Source organism: Drosophila pseudoobscura, chromosome X (genome assembly GCF_009870125.1).
Source record: "Drosophila pseudoobscura strain MV-25-SWS-2005 chromosome X, UCI_Dpse_MV25, whole genome shotgun sequence".
NCBI classification, from domain to species: Eukaryota; Metazoa; Arthropoda; class Insecta; order Diptera; family Drosophilidae; genus Drosophila; species Drosophila pseudoobscura.
In genome coordinates, this window is record NC_046683.1 from 2983510 (window position 1) to 3010620 (window position 27111).

Sequence of the window (27111 nt, forward strand, 5' to 3'; positions counted from 1 at the left end):
TGTATGTAATAAAAAAGATTTTATTCTTTCAACAAATAGTTTTTCATTTCGTTATAAGTAGTTTTACTTTTATTATTTCTGGTTTCGTATTCGTTATATAGCTTGACATTAAATATACAATTAACTTCACAAATATATACATATATGTATATATGTATATTCGTAGATGTGTATACATATACATATATACAATATATATATATATAGATATAGATTTATTTATTTATAGCGATGTGTATGGCCCGACTGGCATATACAGCTAAGTTCCAACGATCCTCCTCCTCCTCCTTCTTCTTCGACTTCTTCTTTCACTAAAATTTATGCTAAAAACACGCTTAAATGAAGGGAAGCACAGATTTTGCACAGAGAACGAACAGTAAAAAAAATATATACGGCGTTTCGACGACCAAAAAATAAATCGTAAATCATAATACACATTCATAAATCGATGATATATAATTAAAAAATAAAATATTTATATATATATATATATATGTGTATATATATATACATGTTTATGTATAGAAAATACACACGTGTGTACAAAGAAAACACGCGCTGCAGGCTTTTAAAACAGGTCACACACACACACGCACAATACGGAACGGAGCCGAACGAGCGAAAATCGTTTGTGTGTCGCAGGGGAAGAATCAACAAAAAAAAAAAAGAAAACAGAGTCAGAGGCAGAGACAGAGAGAAAAGAAAAAGCTACGCTTTTCTTTGCTGCAGAGGAGGAGGTGTGTTTGTGTGTGTGTGTGGAATGTCTGGTTTTGAACCAAAAAGATAGCCAGAATCAGAAAAGAAGCTCTGGACGCTTGACAAGCAGTACAAGTTGCAGTGAAGCAAGCAGTTGATAGTAAGCAAGCTGTACGACAAGCAGTGGCAGCTCCCTCTCTCTCTCTCTCTTTTCGAAAGCAGGCGGCTACCTTTCGGCTTGTTAGCAGTGTGTGGGTTTGTGTTGGTGTGGGTGTGGGTTCTGCTCATGAATAAATAATTAAATTAATTATTATAAATATACACATACATACATATACATGCACACATATGTAAACATGTATGTGGGAATGCATTTAGTACATATACACACAATATATTCTGTTCTTTTTTTTGTTTGTTTTAGTATTCTTTTTGCTTGGCTTTTTGCATGTATATTTTTAGGCGTTTTTTAAATTAACTTTTGTTTTTTTAGTTTTTTTTTTTTTAGAAAAATATAAGAAATTCAAGCTTTGCTGTCTTTTTTTTGTAGAATTTTCATTTAGTCGCCTTGTACATAGATGTATAGATATAGATGCACATATACATACAATCTGCTTGCTTCTGCTACACATACATACACATACATATATAGTTAATATTGTCATTTAGCTTTCAGAAAAATATATATATCATCTATGCCCTAATTTGAGTTTCGTTTTATACAAATTTCAGTTTTGTCGCAAAAAACATTTCAAGTAGCAAAAACAATTTACATACATACAGTTTTCTTTTACTTTTACTTTTTTGTTTTTGTTTTTGTTTCAAAAAAAATTACAAAAATTGGCTTTACAAAAGTGTTTGTTGTGTGTGTGTGGACACTCTTGGGTCGAAGGGAGTCGTTTCCCCCTTTGGTCTAAGAATGTGCTCTTAGAGAGAGAGAAAGGGAGGGAGAGAGAGAGAGAGGCTGAACGAATCAGCACTTGGCTCTCCCTCTCTCTCTTTATCTTTTTCTGATCTAGCGATATGCTCCAAGCTTGTGTGTGTGTGTGTGTGTGTGTAGGTGTATACATATATATTTATAGTGGTTTTGTTTTTGTTTTTCTTTTATATATAATAATAATTGCAACAGATTCTTGTTTTAACCACCTCTTATCCATCGATTTTGGGGGCTCTACGCTCCGCTCCGTTTCGCTCCGCCCGGCTCCCCATTTGCTTAGTGGTTATGGATATGTCTCTATTTCGTTTCTGAATCCCTCCAGCTGCTCCTCCTACTCCTACTCATGTCTGTGTGTGCGGCTGTGGATGGGAATGTGGATGTGGCAAGGCTAGACCTTGGTGGTAAGCTTGCCGGTGGCGGGCTGCCAGGATTTGTGATGTCTACTACTAGTGCGTCCCTGTCCCTGTCCCTGTCCATGTACCTGTCCATGTACCTGTCCGGGCAGCTGGTGCTGGTGCTGCTGCTGCTCGTGCTGGCTAAGTCTGTGTTATGTGTGCAGCGGATAGCTGTTGTCGGGCTCGCGGGGACGCTGCCGCTGCTGCCGGTGCTGCGGGACGACGGCAGCAGCTTGACGGGCTTGATATCAGCACTCGGATTTGTCTTCCTCCACAAGGAACTGTGTGTCCTTGCCGGTGTCGGCGGAGGGGTCCAGCTCCCGCGTGCGAAGCTGCAGCTGCGGCGACGACTTGTGTGTGATGCTGCTCGGGGCAATGATGGCAGAGGCGGGCTCCGTGAAGGAGCCGCCGCTCGTGGCATGCGGGTGGCCCATCGCCTTCGACTTGCTCGGCTCTCCGGGGACATCGTAGATGCCTGCGAGAGAAGGCCAGGAGAATAATTAAGGCTAAGATTAAGCAAACGAGAGAGCCGTCTACTCACCCGATCCATTGCCCATGCCCGGATCCGTGGTGGTGCCCGACTGCACGGCATCGTACATGGGATTGGCAAAGTCGCGCGCCTTGTTCGCGTTCACCGTCTGCAGGTTGTAGCCCTCGATGGGCGCCACATCAGCCCCCGGGGCCGAGGCGCCCGGGAAGCCGCTCTCGCTGAACTCCACGTTGGACCCGTGCCGGAAGGTGACGCTCTGCGACGACGTCATCGCTGGCATGCGCGCCAGCTTGCCACTAGAGAGAGGAGAAAGTTTCGAGGTGAGAAGTCTGGAGATCAGTCAGGGCAGAGGGGGGATACTTACAATGGACGCTTGCGAATGACATACCAGGCCCCAGCGGCGGCCATCATCACCAGCAGAATAACCATGATGGGCACAACGACTGCGGTGACGTTCGCGCCGCCATGGCCGAAGGCGCCCGTGGTGCTCTTCTCGCAGTGCTCGCCGCGGAACTCGGCCAGGCACTCGCAGACGAGCTCGCCCTGGTCGTTCTCCTTGCACAGACCGCCGTTCTGGCAGGGGCAGATGCGCGGCGCTGGGCGCGGATGCTCGGCGGCGGCGTCGCAGATGACCTCGGCGGTGCTGCGGTGGGAGGGAAGCGGGCCAGAGGTGTCCGGACAGGCGCAGCGGCGGCCGCCGGGCACCAGCAGGCAGAGGTGGGAGCAGGTGGAGTTGTCGCAGGGGTTCGGGAGCGAGGTGTTGTAGCGCCTGTCGTGGTAGACCTTGAGGCCGGACGGATTCACCAGGTTGCGGTGGAGCACCACCTGGACGCCGCGCCCGAACTTGTCCTGGCGTAGGAGCTCGCCGGTGTCGCGCGTGACCCAGAACATGTTCGACTCGAAGAGGTCCAGTGAGACCGGATGTCGCAGCTGATCGCCCTTGACGATGGCCTTCCGCATGGACCCATCGGCCCGCATCGACTCAATGGCGTTCAGCTTGGTGTCCACCCAGTAGATGATGTGGTCCTGCGAGTAGTCAATGGTCAGGCCGGCGGGATGTCGGATCTGCTCAGTGATGAGGGGTCGTCGCTTGGAGCCGTCCATCCAGGAGACCTCGATCTTGGGCGCTGAGCCCGCATCCGACCAATAGATGCGTCCCAGCTGGGGGTTCACCGCTATGGACGTGGGCACCTCCAGGCCAGCGTTCACGATAGAGCGACGATACCGACCGTCTGTCTTGGCCACCATGACGCGTCCGCGCGGCTTGGATCCCGTCCGGTCCATCTCCGTCCAGTAGAGGTTCGAGGCGAGCCAGTCCACGGCCACGGCCGTCGGCTTGGAGCCGCCCTTCATGTTCAGGTCCTGGGCGAAGCCGATCTTGGCCCGCCCATCGATGGCGTTCACCATGTAGGAGCGCTTGATCGTCTTGTCGTAGCTGTCCGCCCAGAAGATGATCTGCTGCTGGGCGTCGTAGTCGAGCGCCTCGATGCGCTTCTCCGCGGCAATCACGTCGAACTCCTCCCGCTTCTGCAGGTCCAGTCCGCGTATCTCCTGGCCGTTGGCGAACACCAGCACGACGTCCTCCTTCTCCGCCCGACACACGCCGCTGGCGCCGTCCGCCAGGCGGAAGCCCTCGCGGCAGCTGCACGAATAGGTGCCGTTCAGGTTGTGACACTGGTGCGAGCAGGTGTGCTGCCGCGTGAGGCACTCGTCGACGTCCGCGCACCTCTTCTTGTTGTCGTGGGAGATGATGTAGCCCGGATAGCAGGTGCAGATGTAACCGCCGTCCGTCAGGTTGTGGCAGTGGTGCTGGCACCCGCCGCGGTTCTGCTCCGAGCAGCTGGCCGTGTGGTGGCACCCCAGCTCGTCGCTGGCGTCGGTGCAGTCGTCGGAGAAGTCGCACACCTGCGACCGCTCGATGCAGTGCTTGTTGGCGCACTGGAACTGCGTGTAGAGGTCGCAGGGCTTCTGCTTGCTGGCGCAGAGGGTCATGTTGTTCTCGTCGCTGCCGTCGCCGCAGTTGTCGACGCCATCGCAGATCTGGTAGCGGGCCACGCACCGATGGTTGGCGCACTGGAAGCGCCGCAGAGTGTCGCAGTTAAAGTCGCTGCACACGTTCGGGTCCTCGTCGCTGCCGTCGCCGCAGTCGTCGGTGCCGTCGCACAGGTCCGATAGGGAAACGCACAGGTTGTTGTTGCACTGGAAGCGGGACTCCGGGCAGTAGCGGCCGCCGGGGAAGCGCGGCGGACAGCCCACCTCGTCGGACATGTCGCGGCAGTCGCGGTCCCCATCGCAGCGGAAGTAGGAGGCGATGCAGTGGCCCGAGGCGCACTGGAACGTCCCGTTCTTGCACTGGTAGCCCTCGCAGTGCATCTCGTCCGAGTTGTCACCGCAGTCGTCCTCGTGATCGCACTGCCAACGCGACGAGATGCACTTGCCGTTGCCGCAACGGAACTCCGATTCGGAGCACTCTCGGTAGCGTCCCTTGCAGATTGCCTCGTTCTCGTCAGTGGCGTCGCCGCAGTCGTCCGCAAAGTCGCACATCCATTGCCTGTGGAGGGAAGTGGAGAGTGGAGAATGGGTAAGGATTAGGTACAGTCTATAGCTGGCACAGCGGTAACATAATATTGATGGCAGATATCAGCTGATCAAACAAACAAAGCTGAGCTTTCGATTCACAGCACAGCTGATTGGATCTTTCGGTGTGGAAAGACACGAGGCACCCCTTTGGGATGCCTTTTTTCTGATTTTCTCCTTAAAATGACAGATCGTTGAGACTCTCTGTAGCCCCCGTTGCACCACTGGGGATGCACTGGTACTCACTTGGGTATGCATCGGTTGTTGCCGCACTTGAAATCGGTCTCCGCCGAGCACTTGGGACAGTTCTCGGGCAGCTCGTCGCTGTTGTCGCGACAGTCGTCCTTGCCATCGCAGAATAGCCACTTGGGAATGCAGCGGTAGTTGGACTGTCCCGGACAGCGCTGCCAGCCGGTGGTGCAGTTCCTCTGCCGGCACATGTACGCGGGCTCGTCGGAGTCGTCGCCGCAGTCGTTGTCGAAGTCGCACATCCACAGCTGCGGTATGCAGCGTCCGTTCTTGCACGCGAACTCTGTCTTGGGGTCGCACGTTCGCTTGACTGAGAATGGGATAGATGGATGCAGATTAAAGCGGTTAAGTATGGTGGGAATCGATCATCTTAAGGTTCCAGGAGAACACTTAAGCCAGAGATAAACTTACAGCATACGGCGGGGTCTTCATCGCTGCCGTCCTTGCAGTCGGCATCACCGTCACAGCGCCAGCTGTCGAGGATGCAGCGTCCGCTGGACTTGCACTTGAAGTCGGACAGGGGGCAGGGCAGCTCGCAGTTCTGCTCGTCGCTGCGATCGCCGCAGTCGTCGACGCCGTCGCAGATCGTGGCCGAGGGCGTGCAGTTGGTGTTCTTGCACTGGAAGGTGCCGGCGCGGCAGTGCCTGGGGGCACAGGTCGCCGGCTCGTCGCTGCCGTCCTTGCAGTCCTTCTCGCCGTCGCACTTCCAGAACCACGGAATGCACTTCTCGTCCCGGCCGCCGCACAGGTGCTGGCCCGCCGTGCAGTTGGCGATGCAGGTCTTCGAGTCGCGTGCCAGGTAGAACTGGTTGGGGCAGGCGCACTTGTAGATGGGGGCCCCCTCCTCGATGTAGCCCTCGATGTTGAGGTACGTGGACTCGGGCGGCGGGGCGATTAGGCAGAGGTGCGAGCATCCGCCGTTGTTGGTGCCGCAGGGGTTCGTGTACGGCAGCTGCCGGAGCGGGTGGTTGATATGTATGTCGTAGGGTCGGTGGGTGGTGTTCCTCAGGACGGTGTAGTTTGCTCCGTGGAACTTGTTGGCTCGCACAATGGCCTTCAGGTTCCAGTCGCTCCAGTAAATGAAGTCGTCGAACAGGCTCAGCGCGAACACGTGCGGCACCCGGTTGCCCGAGAGCACCGTGTGTCGGTGTCGCCCCTCCAGATCGGCGTACGCGATGTAGTCGAGATGGGCGTCCGCCCAGTAGATGCGGTCCGTGAAGTAGTCGATGGACAGGGCATTGGGCCATGCGATGCCGTCGTTCCAGTTGAGGATACGCGTGAAGTTCGATCCGTCCATGCCCATCTTGGCGATGTAGGCCTGCAGGTGCCAGGAGGTGAAGTACAGGTACCCGATGCCCGGGTGCACGACAATGGCTCGGGGATCGACAACGCCGCTGCGCAGGGTCTTCCGCTTGGTGCCGTCCAGCTCGGACACGTCCAGGTTCTTCGAGTGGCGGTCCAGCCAGTACAGCTTGCGGCCCACCCAGTCGATGGCGATGCCCTCGAGGCCGTGCGAGTCGTGCCGGATGACGGCCTCGCGCTCCGGCGGCGTCTCGTCCTCGGGGCCCGTGTACTTGGCCCGGAATATCGTCTTGGCCGTCACGTCGCAGAAGTACATGTACTCCTCGCGGATGTCGAAGTCCAGGGCCACCACGTTCATCAGGTCCTGGTGCATCAGGTTGTACTGGTGGCCGTCCACGGACATGTTGCGCACGTAGTACTTGTTGGTGAAGATCAGCCACGGCGGTATGTTGTCCTTCCGCTTGCACGTGTGCTCGTCGTTCTGCCGCTCGTAGTAGGTCTCGTCGCATTTGCAGTAGAAGCTGCCTGGCGTATTCGAGCAGTGCTGCGAGCAGGCACCCGGCTGCTCCAGGCACTCGTCCACATCCGCGCACGCCTTGCCGTCGGCCAAGAGTCTGTTGATGGATTGAGAGGGGGGAATGGGGAAAGGGTGATTAAGGTTTCTACTACTAATTCTGCAGTTTTAGAATAATTTGTGAATGTGTTAGTAAAGCAAGAAACTTGCATGGCAGTTTAATGCTATGGACGAACACAGTCCATATTGTCATGCGCCAAAAGTCACACATGACTCAGATGCTATGTGTGCGGCATCGAAAAGTGCAACTACCGTTGTAGCACTTTCTGCCGCAACATTGTAGCCCTGCACATACCCCTCGGAGAACACACTAAACGGGAGTGCAAGCGAGCATAGAAGAGCATCGTTCGCTATACTTATTCGCTAACTTCAGGACTTTAGCAGCCCTCGATCACCTTTTGGTTGGCACTCACTTGTAGCCTTCGTTGCAGTCGCAGTAGTAGCTGGTGAGGGTGTCCACACACTTGTGTCCGCACTGATTGATCTCCACCTTGGCGCACTCGTCCACGTTGCAGTGGGCGGGCTCGTCGGACTCGTCCGAGCAGTCCGGGTACTTGTTGCACACCAGGCTGTAGTCGATGCACTGTCCGTTGGTACAGGCGAACTGACCCTGCGGACAGGTGACGTTGTCCTTTTTGCAGTTCACCTCGTCCGAATGATCGCCGCAGTCGTCCTCGCCATCGCACCGGTACTGGTTCCGGATGCACTTGAAGTTCTGGCAGGTGAACTCCTGGGGCGAACAGGTCTTGTACTTTGAGTTGCAGAACTTGCCCTCGTCGGTGCCGTCGCCGCAGTCGTTGTCGTGATCACAGAGCCAGCCCTGCAACAGACACAGAGAGGGTTTACAAAATAAGGGGCAATGAGTGGGTGGGCGGAAAACGTACCTTGTTGATGCACCTGCCGTTGCCGCAGGTGAACATGTCCTCACCGCAGGGCTGCTGGGTGGCACAGTTGTGCAGGGTGGTGTTCTCATCGGCTCCGTCCACGCAGTCTGGGTCACCATCGCAGATCCACTTCTTGGGTATGCACTGGGCCCGCTGCCACGACTTGTTCTCCACGCACGTGAACTCCGTCTCCTCGTCGCACTTGCGATCATCTGAAAGGGGATAAATAGGTAAACAGGTGCCATCTGGTACTCCCATCCATCTGGGATGGATACTCACTGCACTGATGGCGATTGTCCTCGTCGCTGTTGTCCAGGCAGTCGTTGTCTCCGTCGCATATGTAGATCCTCGGAATGCAGTTGCCATTGTCGCAGGTGAAGAGGTCCCCGAAGCAGGTGCGACCCTCGGACTTGCAGTAATCTGGCGGCTCGTCGGCACCGTCACCGCAATCGTCGTCTCCGTCGCAGTACCAGGTGGCGGGTATGCAGCGGTGGTTGGGGCAACGGAAGCTGTTGGTGGGGCACGTGCGCTGGCCGCAGTGCAACGGATCCTCGTCGGAGTTGTCGCCACAATCGTTGTCGCCGTCGCATAGCCAGTACGGCTCCACGCAGATGTTGGTCTTCTCGCACTTGAGATGGTTCGCCGGACAGGTGGTGTTCATGGGACAGCGCTCGTGCGTCTCGTCGGAGGTGGCGTTGTCCTTGCAGTCGTTCACCCCGTTGCAGACCTGCGCCTGCGGTATGCACCGTCCGTTGCCGCACGTGAACTCCCCGTCCACGCAGGGCGGATATATGCATCCCAGCTCGTCGGAACCGTCTTTGCAGTCGTTCTCGTGGTCGCACTTCCACGACTTGAAGATGCACCGTCCGTTGTTGCAGCGGAACTCGTTCGGCGAGCACGAGTGGTAGGCGCAGTAGTTGGGATCCTCGTCCGAGTTGTCGCCGCAGTCATCATCCCCGTCGCACGACCACATCCTCGAAATGCAGCGTCCGTTCTGGCAGTAGAACTTGCTCGCCTCGCACGTGTTGTTGCGCGGTGCGCACATCCGTCCCTCGTTCACGACCTTCGTATTGTCGTCGCACTTGCACTCGGCCTTGCCGTTGGGCGCCGGGTGGCAGCTCTGGGCGCAGCCACCGTTGTTGATCCGGCAGGGATTGACGTCGCACTTCTGCCTGTCGGCGCTGTAGATGCGGATGTCGCGCGGCGAGTCCTCCAGCCGCTTCACCATCTCTACCATGTTGGCGCCCGTGTGCTTCTCCGCCCGATAGACGCCGCGCAGCTGCAGGTCCGTCCAGTAGATGTAGTTGCGGAAGACGGTGATGGCGAAGGGATAGATGGTGGCCGCCACCAGGAGCTCTCGGTTGCGACCCTCCAGGTCGCTCCGTTCGATCTTCTCGCGCACGGCATCCGTCCAGTAGAGGCGTCGCTCGTCATAGTCGATGGCCAGGCCGCTCGGCTGCGACAGGTCCTTGTCCACAATGGCCCGCTTCAGGGAGCCGGCCATCGTCGTACGGAAGATCTTGCCGGAGGTGCCGAAGCGGCCCCAGTCCGTGAAGAACAGTGTGCCGTTGCAGGGGTCCAGGACGATCGCTCGCGGCCTCTCGACCCGGGCAATCATCACCAGCTCGGTGCCGTCGAGATTCATCGCGTAAATGGAGTTGTTCGAGCTGTCCGTCCAGTAGATCTTGTGCTGGGTCCAGTCGTAGGCGATGCCCTCGGGATTGATGCCCTTGTTGAGAACCACCGTGATGTCGCTGTGGCTCGGCTTGTTGGCCTTCGTGTAGGCGATCTTGGCCCACGGCCGGATCTGCGTGTACAGCATTCGGTTGTCCGCAAAGTCAAAGTCCAGGCCCACGACATTCGTGAGGTTCGTGAGCGGCGTGAAGGGCACCTCCGTCGAGTGGGGGTCGAGGTTGACGGCCCGGATCTCCGTGCGTGTGGCAAACACCAGATACTCGTTGACCGACTCGCACTTCCGCTCGTCTGCCCCCAGCTTCCCGGTGGCGCACTCGCACCGGAAGTTGCGTCCTCCCGTGCTGGCGCCCGAGTCCGGGGGAAAGCTGAAGCAGAGCTGGTCGCAGCCGCCGTTGCCGAGATGGGCGCAGGGATTGGTGTCGTCCTGCGGCTGGTTGTTGATGTTGTAGATGGCGATGTCGCGCAGCTTCTCCAGGTTGGTGCGCACCCGCGTCACCACGGAGTCGTTGGTGTTGTGCTTGGAGGCCTTGAAGACGGTCATCAGGTTGCGGTCCACCCAGTAGACGTCGTTGAGGTACACGGCAATGCCCATGGGGCTGGGCAGGTCCCGCCGGATGACCTTGCGGTTCGCCCCGCTGTACGAGATCTTCTGTATGGTGTCCAGCTTCGAGTCCACCCAGTAGATGTCGTGCGTCTGCATGTCGATGGTGAGGTCGCGGGGCAGGGATATGCCCGAGGTGACCAGGGGTGTCCACTTGCTGCCGTCGAGCAGGGCCTTGCCGATCCGCGGATGCTGGCCGTAATCGATCCAGTAGAGCAGTCGCTTGATGGGGTCCACGGCCAGCTCTCGCGGGGCATCGTTGGTGGTCTTCACGAGCACCTTGCGGTTGCTGCCGTCCAGCCAGCTGACCTCCACGTAGTTCTCGTGCGGGTACACATTGGTGAAGTACATGTTGCCCGCCACCCAGTCGATGGTGAGGCCCCGGATGCCGTTGCTGCCGATACCGTCCTTGACCACATGCTGCAAGTCGGTGCCATTCGGACGCGACCTGAAGATGCCGTTCCAGTAGCCGCGATTGAACTCCGCCCAGTAGATCCACTGCTCGCGGTACATGACGTCCACGTGGAGGATATGGTGGCCCGGTCCGCTGACGGGGACCATCGCCTCGGAGCTGTCGCTCAGGCTGTAGCCGCGGATCATGTCCAGCTGCGAGACGACCGCGAATGTCTTGTAGGCCACGCAGTTGATCTCGTTCTCCTTGCGGTACCCGATGCCGCAGGCGCAGGTGCGGGTGGCCGCCGGCCCCGGGATGCACAGGTGCTTGCAGCCGCCGTTGTTCGTCTGGCAGGGGTGCTGCATGGTGGCCCGCTTCTTGTAGATCATCATCGAGCGCAGATCCGGCTCGTTGTCCACGATGGTCTTGCGGTTGTCCCCGTTCGGCAGGTCCACGCGCACGATCTTCTCGTAGACGGGATCCAGGTAGTAGAGCCGATGGTCGAGGATCCCCAGGCTGCGGGGCTTGGCAATGGGATGGCCGTCGGTCATGATGATCGTGTGGTCCTCCCCGTTGTAGTCCATTGAGCCGATGACGGGCGGGTTGCTGGAGCTGTAGTACAGCATTTTCTTGTCAATGTCCACGGCAATGCTCTCCGGATGGGTGAGGTCCTGAAACAGGAGCTGCGCATTCTGTCCGTTCATGTCGACGCGGCCGATCTTCACCGGGACCTCGAGCACTCCGTTGTCGATCCAGAAGAGCTTGCCCTCGCTGGGATCCAGGACGATCTGCTTCGGCCTGGACACCGAGTTGGGGTAGCCGTCGTTGGCCAGGATTATGGTGCGGTACTTCTGCTTGCCGTCCACCCGCACGGCCTCGATGTTGCTGGCCACCCGGTTGCCGATGTATAGATTCCGGCCCAGCCAGTCGAAGGCGATCGTGTACGGCGCCCCCACAATCCCGTTGTCCGCCCCCAGGAAGAGGGTCTTGTTGCCGCCGCCGTAGGGCGTCGTGTAAATGGTGCAGTTTTCGTCGTCGTCCTCGCGTCCCTGCACCCAGTACAGGGTCTCACCCTTGCGATCGAAGTCCAGGCCGGTGCTGCTCTCGATGCCGATGACGGGGGCCAGGGCGCCGGCCCGGGCATCCCCGCCGTTGAGCGGCAGGTCCACGATCTGCGTGCCCTTGACGACCATCAGGAAGGGGTTCTCCTCCTCGATGCACCGCCCCTCGCTGAGCAGCTTGAAGCCGGGCTTGCACTTGCACGAGTAGCCCTCGGTTACGCTGGGACTGAGCAGGCACAGGTGCTGGCACTTGGCCTGGGCACAGGGGTTCGGGTGCATCGGCTGCAGGCTGGCGTGGTGTACGTGAATGGACAGCGGCTGGCTGATCAGATGGGAGACGACCGTCTGGTTCTTGCCCCGGAACTTGTTCGCTGAGAGCACGCGGTTCAGCTGTCGGTCCGTCCAGTACAGTGTGTCCTCGAAGAGGGACAGCGAGTGCGGATGGAGCAGGTAGTGGCTGCTGGCCAGCACCTGCTGCCGCCCGGTGCCGTTGTAGTAGCAAAAGTCGATAAAGTCCAGCTTCGAGTCGGCAAAGTAGACCCTCTTGGTGGCTATGTCCAGGGTGAGGCCGTTCGGCCAGTAGATCTTCGTGTTGATGATCGTCTTCCGCATGGTGCCGTCCATGCCGATGCGCTCGACGCGCGGGTTCTCGCCCCAGTCGGTCCAGAAGATCCAGCGCGCCCCAGGACTCGGATCGATGCACATGCCGCGCGGCTGTGTGATGTTCTCCCGCACCAGGACCAGTCGGTTCGAGCCATTCTCGGCGGACACCTCGATGGTGTTGAGCTTGCTGTCCAGCCAGTAGAGGTTCTGGGCAATCCAGTCGTAGGCCAGGCCCTCGACCAGGTCCAGGCCCGTGTTGATGATCTCCTGGGGCTCCATGCCGCGGTCCAGGCGCGAGATCTTCTTCAGCTTCATGTCGCTCCAGAAGATGGTGCCCGTGTGCATGTTCGAGGCGGTGGCCACCACGTTCTCCACGATGATGGGCACCCGCTCCAGGCCCTGCTCCTTGAGGTCCGCCACGAGGATGGAGTGGCGGTTGGATATGATCAGGAAGGCGGCCGTGTGGTTGACGGCCTTGCAGGTGTGCTTGTTCGGCTCCAGGACGTAGCCGTCCTGGCACGAGCAGAAGTACGAGCCCTTCGTGTTGGTGCACTGCTGCGAGCAGAGTCCGGGCGGATCGCACTCGTTGGTGTCGTTGCAGGTGAAGCCGTCGTCGCCGATCTCCGAGCCCGGCGGGCACACGCAGAGCGCCCCGTTGGGCGTCTTCTGGCAGAAGCTGGAGCACTGGCCCGTCTGGTGCTCGCACTCGGCCAGGTCACAGCCCTCGCCCTCGTCGGCCCCGTTTGGACAGTCGGGGGTGTCGTCGCAGACGGAGGTGATGTTCACGCAGCGCTCGCTCACGCCCGGACACTGCCACTGGCCGTGGGGGCACTTGAACGGCGGCGGCACGCAAGCGTGCTCCGCCCCCTCGTCCGAGTTGTCGCCGCAGTCGTCCTTGCCATCGCAGATATACGCCTTGAACACGCAGTTGGTGTTGTTGCACTTGAAGAAGTTCTGGGCGCAGGTTATCTGGCCGCAGTCCTGCTCGTCCGAGTGGTCGGAGCAGTCGTTGGAGCCGTCGCAGTGCCAGGCGATCGGTATGCAGAAGCCCGTCGACTTGCAGCGGAAGTGCTTCTCCAGGTTGCACTGGTTGGGCCCCATCGAGGGGCAGCCGACCTCGTCGCTGCCGTCGTTGCAGTCCGGTATGCCGTCGCACTTGTACGACTCCTCCACGCACTGCCGCAGGTCGGAGCACTTGAACTGGTTGGTCAGACAGCTAATCGGCGGACAGTCCTTCTCGTCCTGCTTGTCGAAGCAGTCGTCGTCGCCGTCGCACACCCAGCTCTGCGGTATGCAGTGGCCCGTTCGCGGACACGTGAACTGGAAGTAGGCGCAGGTCTTTTCCGCACAGAAGTCACCCTCGTCGCTGCTGTCCCCGCAATCGTTCTCGCTGTCGCACTTCCACATGTTCGGGATACACCGCCCGTTGGCGCAGGCGAACTGCGAGGTGCCGCAGGTCACGTTTCCGCAGTCCAGCTCGTCGGAGTTGTCCCCGCAGTCGTTCTCCTGGTCGCAGCGGAAATTCTGCGGTATGCAGCGTCCCGATCTGCACTGGAACTCGTTCGATCCACAGGTGGGTTCTTTTTGCGGAAAAAACAAGTGCGAGTTCATAAGAGAATATCCCCATTATAAATACATCAGAGAGGTGTTGGGTAGGACAGTTCCACAGAGACAATACATCTAATAGTAAGACGAGTAACGGCCACACATTTCAATGGTTAAATGCAGCAACGACGGGATAGATCTTCAAATACTTATATTCCCTGTATTCCTAATTAATTTTCAATTTAAATTTCAAATAACTGCCGAAAATCTCAGTCGCCGGATGCCTCAAGAATGAGAGGCCTGAGACGAGTGGCCTTTTGAAACAATTTTAAGGGCCTCCCATGTCAAAAGCATCCCTGAACCCATTGTGTATCATTGAAATGTATGGCCGTTACTCATCACTCCCGAAAAGCGAATGCGCTGCGAAGAGAGTCGAACTCCCAGACGAAAAGGTCTTCCGCTCTGCGTTTGCACACTCTCTCCAAACTTACTCTCTTGTACCTTTTTTGATGGATTTCTGAGCATGGATATTGCCAGGAATAAAGTGAATAGAGTGCCACTTACTTGTGCAGTTCTGCTCTTCATCGCTGTTGTCCAGACAGTCGTCATCGCCGTCGCAGACCCAGGATTTGGGAATGCAGCGCTGGTTGGTGCACGTGAAGTCCCACGAGTTGGGGCACGGCTGGACGGGTGGTTCGGCACTGGGGTCGGGGACGCAGGTCATCTGATCCTCGGCGAGACGCTCGCCGTAGGGGCAGGAGCAGCGCGCCTGGAGGCGACCAACCGAGGGGGCAATCTCCGCTCCTCCGGCGGTGGCATTCTGGGGGGCGATGGGCACGGCAAAGCAGATCTTCTGGCAGCCGCCGTTGTTGCGATTGCAGGGCTGTGTGTCCGCGATGCGCTGGACCTCGTGGCTGTAGACTTTGACGCCGTAGAGGCGATTCGTTTGCGGCTCGCGCACCATCATCTCCTCCTGCTCGCCGGTAAGCTTGTGCAGCCGGATGATGGCGTCCAGCCGCCAGTCCGTGATGTACATCCAATCGTTGTGGATCACAATGGAGAACGGGTGGCGGACGAGTCGGGAGTTCACGGTCTTGATGTCAGTGCCATCCAGATTCGCGTGCTGGACGTGATCGAGGAGGGCGTCGCACCAGTAGACGCGGTCCTCCTTGAAGTCAATGGACAGGCCGTTGGGCCAGCCCAGGGTCACGTTCTTGAAGACCAGCAGGCCAGTGCCGTCGGTGTTGGCGCGGGTGATGTTCGCGGGTCGGTCCCACTCGGAGAAGAAGATGAAGCCCCGATTCGGATGGACGACGATGGCGCGCGGGCGTTTGAGGTTCTTCAGCAGGGTGCGGCGGTGGGTCACGTTGCGGGTGGAGAGCACGTTGAGGGTGCCTTTGCGGGAGTCAATGTAGTAGAGGTTCTTGGAGGCCCAGTCGACGGCCAGGCCCTCGACGCCCTCGTTCTGGGAGGCCAGGACGATCTCCCGGCCAGTGCCGTTCCTGTGCACCCGATAGATGACGTCCTGCAGCACGTCCGAGTAGTAGATGAACTCGTCCCGCGCATCGAAGTCCAGGCCCACGAAGCGGGCCCTCCGCGACACCACCGGCATGATGGCGTCGCTGAATCCCTCGATGACCGGCTCCAGTACCTTGCCCTTGATGAAACGCTGCTGCGAGTACATGAGGAACTCCCCCACGGGCTTGCACAGCTTCAGGTCGGTCTCCAGCTGGTAGCCCGTCGAGCAGGCGCACCGGAAGCCCAGCCCCGTGGGCGCCCCCTTCACGGCGGTCACGATGCACATGTGGTTGCAGCCGCCGTTGTTGTTGCCGCACGGATTCGAGACGCGCGGCTGGCTGAGCGCGTGCACCGCAATGATGCCCTTGGGCTCGCGAATGTCCTTGGCCTTGTACGTCACCTGAATGGAGCTGGGGCCCTCGAACTTGTCCACGGACATGATGCCCTGCTTGGTGGCGTCCGTCCAGTAGATGCGGTTCTCGAAGAGAGCCAGGCGCGACGGGCTCGGCACCTGCTGTCCCCGCAGCACCATCACGCGGTGGGCGCCCTCGTAGTCCACGGACTCGATGTAGTCCAGCAGGGAGTCGCACCAGAAGACCCGCTTGGAAATGATGTCCACGGTCACGCCGCTGGCCTTGTACGCCGCCTCGGAGACGATCGATCGGGCATGGGTGCCGTCCATATGGGCGCGCAGCACCTGACCTCCGTCGGCGACGAACATCAGGCCCGAGGTGGGGTCGAGCGCCAGGTCGGCGGGACTGGTCAGGTTCGAGCCCAGGACGACGGCGTGCCACTGGCCGCTCAGCTCGAAGACGTCGATCTTCTGGCCCACCAGATCGGCCACATAGATCTTGTCGCCCACCCAGTCGACGGCCAGAGCCACCGGTGCCCAGGTGCCGGGCAGGGTCTGGTCGAAGGAGGACAGGCCCTTGTTGAGGGGATTCAGGGGCAGGGACTGCACCTTTCGCGTCTTGATGTCCGACCAGTAGAGCGTGTTCCGGGCATAGTGGAAGGAGACGCCCGCCGCGGCGGTGGCGTTTGCCAGGATCCGGGGATCGGCGCCGTGGGCAAACATCCGCATTATGGCCCGGTCGTGGGCGAATATCAGCTGCAGGTTGTTGGCATTGGGTGCGATGCATTTAGACTCGTTGATCAGCGTATAGCCCTGGGCGCACTGGCACGTGTAGGAGCCCAGGGTGTTGGTGCACAGCTGGTCGCAGTGGCCCCACTCGGCGCACTCGTCCAGGTCCACGCAGGTGCGGTTGTCCGGGGCCAGGGACTGGCCGGGCCGACAGTAGCAGACGCCGCCCGTCAGCGAGGGTCCGCACTTGAATTCGCAGCTGAGGGCCGGACAGGAGGCGATGGCTGAAGGAAGCAGAGCGAAAAGAGCAATTAACGGGATATAGAGAAAGGAAAACGGGGGGGTGGGTAGGCACTCACAGCAGTTGGTCTCCTCGTCGCTGCCGTCCTCGCAGTCGCGTTTACCGTCGCACAGCTGCGACTTCAGGATGCACTTGGGGGCACCGTTGACGCCGCCGCGCGGACAGAGGAACTTGTTGTCCGGACAGGCGATGGCCGTGCAATTGGCCTCGTCGCTCTTGTCCGCACAGTCGTGGTAGCCGTCGCAGTGGAAGTTGTACGGAATGCACAGGGCATTCGTGCACCGGAACTGGGCGTGATGGCAGGGCGGGAAGTCTGCAGCAAAAAAAACAAAACAGTGAATTTAAGTGGGTGGGGAGGGGCTGGGGGCTGTGGGGCTCGGTGCTGCACTCACTGCATCCTTGCTCGTCCGAATTGTCGCCGCAGTCGTCGCGATGATTGCATTTGAGGGCCGCATCGATGCACTTGTGTCCGTTGGCGCAGCGGAACTGATCCAGGCGACAGGCGACACCGTTGCAGCCGTCCTCGTCGCGTCCGGTACGGCAGTCGAGGTAGCCATCGCAGCGCTTCTCCTTGGGCACGCAGGGTCCGGCCAGGCGGGTGCCCTCCGCGGGGGCAGCACCATTGGGGGCATTGCAGAAGACGTCCGTGTGCTGGCACTTGCGATAGGCTGCGGGATGGAAAGAGAAGATGTAATTTAAGACCCACTTTTAGTCACTGCACTTAATTAGGAGACCATCGAGAAGGAGATGTCTGCTGCTGTCCGCTTTCAGCTTTCAGGTGTGATTAATTGCCTTTGCATCAGGTCAACACGAAGGCCGGCGACGTGCCACCTAAGCCAAGGCCACTCCCAGGAGTCCAGGCCACAAGCCGGCTCTCCATTTCCCAATTCCCACTCGCCATTTCTATCCCAGCCCCCCCCCCCCCCAACCAGTGGAGAGCGGGAGCTCGTGGGAGGTCATAACTCAATGGACAAGAAAGCAACGGAGGCCCAGCGGGAGGCATTGTTAAAACGCTCGCTCGCTCTGTCTCGGATTGTCGGCTTAAAAATGGGTGCCAACAAAACTATTTGTGCTGCCAAAGACATTAAATTTTGATGCCAGACAGTCGGGAGAGAAGTATTGCCTCTCTGATGGAATGGCTTGGGTCTGGGTTTGGGTTTGGGTTTGGGTTTGAGTCTGGGATTGGGTTTGGGCATTGGGCACGCATGGCGTATACATAATGCATGGTTGGTGTACAAATGTCGGGCGTGATTGTCTGTCTGCCCAATGGGTGTCCATGTCCGTGTGTCTCTCCATCTGTCTGTCCGCCCCCTCCTCCGGACGAGTATTGTGTGCACTTGAGTGGTGTTTGTATATGTGTGTGTGTGTGTGTGTGTGTTGGCAGGCAAAAGTGCTATAAATTATCGAGTAGTTGGTTGCAGGACCCTTTGCCTTCCCCCCTCCCCACCCCTACCGCACTGAAAACACAAGGAAATACTGAATGGCCTAGACATGGAACATACCCTTATATTATCCACAAAAAAGACAAGTCTCATAGGTTCAGCATACCCTTTTCTGCCCAGTAGTACAGGGTGCCACTGTGGGGGGAGGGTGTGTGTGAGTGGGGGGGGGCGGCCAAGGGTTTCGGTTAACAAGAAAGAGGCAGCGGGTTGCTGGCCCATTGCTCAGCGAAAGTCGTGCATTTGAATGACTAAATTAAAGCAACTGCCATCAGGATCAGGACCTATACAATACCATGATATATGTGTGTACGTGTGTGTGTTTAGACTGTACAGTGAAGGGTCTACTGGGACGGACATGAGAGTAACCCAGGAGGGGCAGGATTATGATCAATGTCAGTTACTAGGCGGGCAAAAACCCCCGGATCACTCGCTTCACTTGTGCCTCAACACCCGGCTCACTCGCTTCGCTGGTCGAGCGACGGAGATCAAAAATCATCAAGGCTCGCACAACCACTCATCTTCCAGGCTGATTCCAGACTTGGAATCCTAAGGCCTTGGGGCACGGGCACAGAATGAGGGCTTTCACTGTCCCTCCATTGAAGGCTGTGCATATGTTGTGTTTTTGTTTTCACGAATAGAGAGCCAACGATAGAGTCGGGCTCGCTTGATCTATGCTCGTCCTTGGGTCGGGGCTTTAGACGTCATAAACTTTGCGGCGAGTATTTTATGTCTCCTGCTGCTGCTGCGGCTGTTGTTGTTGTTGTTGTTGTTGTTTCGGTACAGTTGCCTCTACATAAACTCCCGGAACATTAGCGCGGAAGCCGGGCAATGGGAGGCAGAGTGGATCTGGGAGCAGGACCCCGAGAGGAGCATCCGAGTGTGGCAGAGCAAACTTAATTAGTGCAAGTTAAACAAGGCAAGTTGTATAAATATTCCCCATTCCCCGACAGCGGAAACTTTCTCTAGCACAACAATGAAATGCTGCTGCGTGTCCCTCTGCCTTCTCTGCCTTCTCTACCCCTTTCTCTCTTTACCTGCAGTCGAGCTCTCCCTCTCTATCTGTCTGTATTGACAAAGGGGAGCAATCGAGGGGGGAGGGTACGGGATGCGGATGGGATGCGGATGCCCGTGGTTGTCCCCTCGACTCTGGTAATCATAAAAATGTGTCACGCACTCCTGCATCCATGCATCCAGCAGCTCCCTTCCTCCCCCTTCCCCTTCCCCATCCCCTTTCCCTCCTCCTCTCTCTGGAATTAACATTCTCTAATCCAAGTCCCGTTCCAGTTGCAATTTGTGGGCGTACCATTGGGCAAGGATTTACGCCAACAATTTGTTGCAAATTCCTCTGCTCTTTACTCTTTCCCCTCTACTTCACTCCACTCCACTCCACTCTCCTCCCCTGTTCCCTTCCCTTCCTTTCGTTTTCATATCCTCGTTTCCTGTTTCCTTTCCCATTGCATTACATTAGAAGCAAATCATAATGACAAACGAGGGGCGTGGCCATCTGCCGATTTGCAGCCACACTTTTGGTCTTCTCCTTTGTATACCCTAGTGTTAGGAGGATCTATACGAAGGATACTCGTTTAATTCCAAATTAAAGTACAAAATACTCGCAAACAAGAGCGAGATAGAGAGAGAGAAAGCCATGACAGACCCCATTAACATGTTTCTAGAATGATCCTCAATTTCACAATTTACAAAGAATAAAACTCCGAAATCTTAAAAAAACATTTATCAAAAATAATAATAATAATAATAGCGTAATTTCCTGTACAGTGATTTCTTGGAAGATCGTATTTCTATATAAAACATCAACAGTTATATATGATAAATCTTTATTTAGAGAATTATCAATGCGAATCTAGTATTTTGATCGTCATTTCTTGAGGTTTCTTCTCATATTTTGAGTTTTGTTTTTAGAGCATTTTGTAGAGGCTGTGAAATCATTCGTATGCTGTTGTTCTTATTCGACATTTTCTGGTCCAACGAGCTGGGCAAAGAGGACCCTCGAAGACTGCCTTGTTAGGCCGTGGGCCATTCCCCAGAAGACTACCCATATCCCAACCTAATCGCGTAATTATTTTCAATGAGTCCATGAACCAGACCAGAAACCAAGGCAAGAAGAACCTGTCTGAAAGTCCGGAAACTATTCAAGGAAATGTGACTTTGAAAAGAAAATAAAAAGAAGTTTCAGCAAAGTTGTCGACTTTTTTTCGACTGTTTTCGACAGTTTACATAAATTGTAAAAGTCGGGCTTTGCCAGGAGCAGACACCGGCACATTTTGTTCCGGGATCAGTGAAGGATTTCTATAGATGGAACGCACACGATTAGTGTTTATGATGGATGAATTTTCGTGCATCAGACTTTCAGAAATGGAGCGTACAAATATTTCCATCCGTTTTCTTATAGTTTGAAGTCTATGTCGATGGGTTGAGAGCACTCCCAGTATCGATAGATTCTGAGCTGGTAAGCGCGTCCATTGATGGAATAGCTCCGATAAATAGGCATCTGATCCGGTAATAGTCCTGCCTTACTTCCCATGCAGGAGAATCCAAGCTTCTGAGGCTTCTGGGGCTTCTGGGCTATACCCTATAGTATAGTAAATCCTCTTTCTCTCAAGTTGGGTGCCGGCACAAGGTCATAAAAGTTGTAACTGCTTCTTCAGTTTCATTTTTCACCCGGTTCCGTTAGAAGGCAAAAGTTCGGCGTAGAACTTTAGAGGGCGGAGAGCGTGGGAGGCGGGAACTCGTAAGAGAGCAGAAGGAGCTGAGAGCAGGGCGTTGCATTGTTGGCACTTTATAAACACCACGGACGACAACAACACTGACACAGCTTTATCCCGCACTACCTCGCTCCCCCTGCTCCCCCCAGCCCGCTCCCCCCTCTCGCCACACTGCTCCACCTCCTAGTAGCTGAGCTTTTTTAAACCAAACACTTTCTAATTGGGTTCCGGGCTCTGTGTTCTCTGCATTAACTTTTATTGCAAGCCAGGACTTTTAATGCGTGTGTATTGAGGTGCGGGCCGAGGGCTGAGCGGGGACTGGGCGCTGAGTGCTGGGTGCTGGGTGCTGGGTGCTGCTGTGTAATTACGCGCGACAAGTGCCACGCCCAGCCATCATGCCAGCACACCCACCGCCCCACCGCCACACCGCCCCATTCGCGTCACGTTTAGCTGCAGTCAAATAAACGTCAGCTGGAATCGTCGGTACAGTAGTCACAGTCACAGTCACAGTAGCACCCGCAAGCCACGACTCGAGCTCAGATAGAACTACGGCAGAGAGTTTTCGGTGGGGTGGGGTGGAGTGTGGCTTGGGGGCGGTGGGACAACAGTTTATGGACAACAGTTGAATGGGGAGGACGTTAAGTTATCCGCCTGGGTGCTGGGAGCCAGTTAAGCTGTCGGCTTCTCTCCTTCATGGCTTTACGCACTTTTTTACACAGCAATATCTGCCTCATTAGACGTGCTGCCTGCTGCCAGCTGCCTGCAATTAAAACGGCAAATGTCCCCTCTCGTAATCCCGTATCCATGCCACACTCCGGGTTATGTTGCCCGTATCTTCTTTAAGTGCAGCCAAAGTCGATGTCGATGTCGATGCTGATCCGTAAGGGGAAAAGGCTGTGGGGTTGGGGTCACATTGGACTCTCGACAGTGAGGAAATCTCGTAACAATAACGTTGTGGATCCACGCTACCTTCTTTGCGATAAAGATATCTTAGATGCCCATCTACAGGTGACCTTCAATCGGCTGGTTTGGTGGACAGAAGGTGGTTGTTTGATGGTCGGAAAAACAGAAGATAGAAGTCACCCAAGTGAAGGCTGCAGGAAGGCTAAGGCCTGGATGTGGCATACATTAGGCATAACGTAAGTAGATCAGTCAAAGAAGCGTTGCCAGATCAAGGATTGTCGACATGCATTGCTCCGTTCGAGTCGGAACCCGCCATGTTTTAGTCGTTTCTTGGTACGAGGCAAATAATGAATATTCCGCTCATCCGAAAGTGCTGATTGGTGCCCAGAATGTCCCCATTGTCAAGCGCTTCAGTTCAAGCACGATGGCTACTATCCCATGGGCTTGGATCCAGATTCAAACATGTTCCTGTCATCGTTGGGAGCAACAGAAATATGCAGTTGACAATCCATATGTGTATGTGCAAATGTCCTCCTACTATGTCTATCTATGTAGTTATTTAACATTTAAGAGTACATATACGGACATAAATTATCATATATTTATTTATCATCTTATGCAAATGGATTATCTTCTAAGGCCACTCCCCACACCGCACCACCCCCCCCTCTGAGACACACACACATAGCCAGCCCCCCAGACAGCACGCACAACACCTGAAGTAATTAAATAGTTGAAATAAGCCCTCTCTAATATTTATATGCCATAAATTAAGCAAACAAAGGCACAGCGCAGACAGCCCCCTACCCCACCCGAGGGTCGAGAGGGGGGAGGAGGAGGGAATAGAGGGGGGCATCAGAACTAGAAGTAGAGAAAATGATATGATTGCGTTGGGTACTGGAAGGGAAGGGACGGGACGGGACGGGACAGGACAGAAACAGTCACTGTCACTGACTGCGCCTCCTGACGTTGAAGAAGACGATGAGGACGACAAGGACGTCCCTGTGACAGGGACGACAACGACGACGACGACGCGTTGACACGTACGCAAAATAAATTTGTTAAGAACGCAATAAGAGTGAACATTTTGTCGCCATTTAAGCGCGATAAATTATTGCGCAAGGGCACAGCAGACACGGTGGAGAGGGCGAGGGTAGGGCGAGGGCGAGGGCGAGGGCGAGTGTGAGTGAGAGAGCTCTCTTTACGGCAACGTCTTATTAAATTAAAATGAAATTTAAACTTGATCTTGTGCGCTTTCTGCTCGGTTCTGCTCTGCTTTGCCAGAGCTTTGGCTTTGGCTTTGGGATTGGGTTTGGGTTTGGGCTGCGGCACGACAAAGTTTTGCGCCAAAGGAGTAAAGCCAACGGCCGTCTGGGTGTCTGTCTGTCCGTCGACAAATTGCCCATCTAGCCTGAGCCCCTCCGCCCCCGTCCCCCGTCCCACGTCCCTGCTCCCATCCTCGTCTCGTCGCGAAGTGCGGCAGAGCTTAGAGGGCCAGCGAGAGGAAGAGCGAGAGCGAGAAGAAGAGCGAGAGCGAGAGGGAGGCCGGCAGTGCAGGACAAAGTTGCGCCGCGTTTGTCTAGCCGTCAGAGTCGTCAAAGCTTTCAGCAGAAGTTGTACAAAAGGCAGCGAGCGGTGCTCGAGGGGGGGGCGGGTACTTAGAAATTGGTCGCCTCAAAGATATTTAAATATTTGTTTGCGTGTCTGTGTCTGTGCCTGTGTCTGTGCCTGTGTCTGTGTCTGTTCTGTGTGTGCATACATAAATCTTAAATAACAAGCAATAAATGCTCTTCTACAAGTCCTGGGCACTTTTTGGCGATTTGCATGTCCATGCCGCCCCGCCGCCCCGCCGCCCCGCCGCCCCGCCGCCCCGCCGCTGCATCGCTTCCGCTTCTGCCATTGCCCCTGCTGCTGCTGCTGCTGGTGCTTCCCGCATTCTCTGGCCAAAACTTTTAATCAAAATGTGCGGCACGGCACACAGTCTGCCAGCTGAATGCACTTGAACTTTATGCTAAAGAGCGAGTGAGAGAGGGAGCGGGAGAGCGAGAGAGTGTGGGGTGACAGAACAGAGAGCGAGAAGAGAGCTTTCCACTATACAAAGTCCAGCCGAGCGAGACCAGCGGAGAGCTCTTGAAAATGCATTAAATTCTTTGCTCAACGAGCAGACAACATGCCACCAGGAAGAAGCGGAGCAGGAGGAGCAGCACGCGGACGGAAAGCCTCTATGTGGGCCATAGACCGTGAGAGTCTGTCAGTGGATTATTAAAGTCATCAGCGGTACTCGCTCCCGCAAGGATTGCCCCACATACGCACAAAAATGGTAATTAAAGACAGACAGGGAGAAGAAGTCAAATATTTAATAGATAGCCATGGATATACTCAATAATAATTCTGCAATATTTCTGTATCAATAATAGGAGACGTCGCCGAGCGAGAAGACCAGCGAGAAGGTGAGCTAGAAGACCAGCGAGAAGACGAGCGAGACGATCAGCGAGAAGACGAGCGAGAAGATCAGCGAGAGGACGAGCGATAAGTTCAGCGAGAAGATCAGCGAGAAGAGATCATCTGTAGTTTCTTTTTCACTTGTTTTTCTTGTGTTTTACATATATCATTTCTTAGTAGGAAATTCTTAAATTTTGCACTTACATTCTTTAGTATAGATGTACCTCCCATTAAATGCTTGCATTTGTATTATCCAGCCGATTTCTCTATCGAAAATATTATCCCCATTCCCACCTGTCAATGCATCTTGTATCCTCTCCAATGGATCTTTTGTATCTTTATTCGTCGCCTCCCTTCACATACTCGTTTTTCTTCAGTATATTTTCCAAACAGTATCCATTTAATATCCTTGAAGAAGCTCTGAAGGTCTTCAATCCTGCATGTACATATTCGAGCACGTAATTTCTGATTGAATTCATGAAATTCTCAACAGCAGAAATCATTATTAACAGTACATTCCCTAGATGGAGCTGGACCACCCCTGGAGATAACGAAAGGGTCGAAACCCTTGCCTTTGGTCCATTCCGCACTAACCCACCCACCAAATGCCACGCACAAGACAACTATTTATGGCCCAGCATCAAATTGATCAATTCCTGGCCTCGAATCGAATTCGGAGCTGCTGCTGCGTTGAGTGGAGCTGAGTTTCCTTTGCTAATTTGCGGCCCCTGCCCCTGCCCGTGCTCCTTCCCTTGCCCCTACCTGAGCACCGTCCGCAGGGCTCTATATGCCCTGTCTGTCTGTCTGTCCATCTATCTCCCCCTCCCTATCTACGCATGTGTGTGCTTATGTACTGTATTTGTGTAGTAAAGGTTAGCAAAAACCAGGACAACACAAGAGCTGCGGTCTGGGCGGCCTCTCTAAGCATGTGAATTTGTTGAAATTTGCATAAATAGAAATTGGTATAATAAAATGTAAACATTTTGCTAAGCAAATTGTTGGTCCTTTCCCGAGAAGCGAGAAGGGAAAGGATTGGCTGCCTGTAACCAGCATGGGGACGACGGGAGCGAGGACGAGAACAAGGACGAGGATGAGCCGAGCTAACCTAACCAATATTTGTCGAGTCAACAAATTTACATTGAAAGCGAGAAAAGGCACGCTCCTTCAGCCATTCCCTCAGCCTTGACTCGGGATTGAATTTGGTTGTACGCGTACTTTTGGGGGGGACACACCCCACACACATCCCGGACCGTGTGTACTCCTTGTATGTGCATGTGTATGTGTATGTGTGTGTACTTACTGCACTGCGCCTCATCCGACTTGTCCTCGCAGTCCTCGATCATGTCGCAGCGGTAGTGCGGGGGAATGCAGTACGTCTTGTTGAACACGTACTGTCCGCAGTTCAGTTGAGGCGTCTCGCACTCGGGCGGGGCTGAAACCGAAGATCAAATTGAATTAGGCTTCAACAAAATGCTAGACGTAAACGACCGGCTTATACGAGTATTATTTGTTTATCATAGTTCGAGTATTAACATCCATCTCGTCTCCTAGTCTCGCATTTGAGAACGAGGCAAATATTGAACTCATTTCGCTCATCCGAAAGTGCTGATCGGTGCTTTCGGGATTTGCCTAAGAATTCCGGGTGTCTTCTTTTGGAGTAACAACCAGATGAGAAACATTATAATAATTTCCATCATAAAAATCGCACAAGCCGTTCAAGAGCGGACCGTAATGGTTTAGTTCCTCTGAATATACCTTGGAAAAAGTTGCTTAAAATGCTAGTTCCAAGCAGTACCCTGAAGAGTAGCTTGAACTGCTTTAAATATACCTTTTTTAAGCGATTTTGGCATTCGTTTTCTGGGAATGCAATCTTTTGCCCCTCCCTGAATGCTCGAAATTTTCGTTAATTTCCTCTTAAATCTTTTTTTTTTTGCGGGCACATTCAATGAATTCATTGCATATCCGATTGTTAATTGGTAATTACTTTGTTGATGGACACTTACGACATGACTGCATCTCGTCCTCGCCGTCGTCGCAGTCCTTCTGGTAATTGCAGACCCAATGGTGCGAGATGCATTTCCCGTTGTTGCAGCGGAACAGGTCCGTGGGACAGTCCGCATTGCTAACGCCGCCGCCGCTGATGATGCCGTCCAGGGTGCCGCCGCTGCTGGGGCTGCTGCTGCTGAGGCTGCCACCTGAAAGGAATCCAGACAGTGAGAGAGTGAGAGGAGTTTCAGAGATGTGAGATCCGGAATGCATTTCCATTCTATAGATTAAAGATGGCGAAAAATCCGCTTCAATTCTTCAGGAATCCAAATGCCAGCCTGCACGGCATTCAGTTTCCCTAATGAAAAGGATAGCTACTCTCTGATTTCTGATTTCTGATTCATTAATCTTTTGAGTCAATGACACACTGACTTTATGGAACCATTGCATTCGGCATGGGCAAATGGAAATTGGAAATTAGAAATTGGTTTGGCCAGTTTGTCATTTGATTCAACCCGAAAGTCTGCTAATAACCCATGACGCTCACGGCTGGCTGTTGCTGTGTGGCAGTAAACAAGCTGCCAAGTGCCAGCTGCTGGCAGGCATTTGGGGGAGGGGCGGCTGCCGGTGGGGCAGACAACAAAAGGCTGTCATAAAATGGCAGCTGCAAGGCGCTCGGGCCCTCAACTTTTGTGGCTGCCAAAGCCGCCAT

General features: G+C 54.9%; 1 protein-coding gene across 1 annotated transcript; it reads right to left on the reverse strand.

Annotated features, from left to right (window-relative positions):
• mgl (low-density lipoprotein receptor-related protein megalin) lies at nt 1-27111 on the reverse strand. The gene is made up of 14 exons (XM_001355628.4): nt 26934-27111; nt 26417-26608; nt 25714-25845; nt 17296-17571; nt 16962-17216; nt 14568-16886; nt 8384-14038; nt 8105-8316; nt 7634-8040; nt 5756-7260; nt 5342-5654; nt 2883-5069; nt 2570-2814; nt 1-2503 (listed from the first exon to the last, which is right to left on the reverse strand). The coding sequence occupies exons 1-14, from the start codon at nt 27109-27111 to the stop codon at nt 2277-2279; spliced, it is 14103 nt and encodes a 4700-aa protein (XP_001355664.4). The 3' UTR covers nt 1-2276.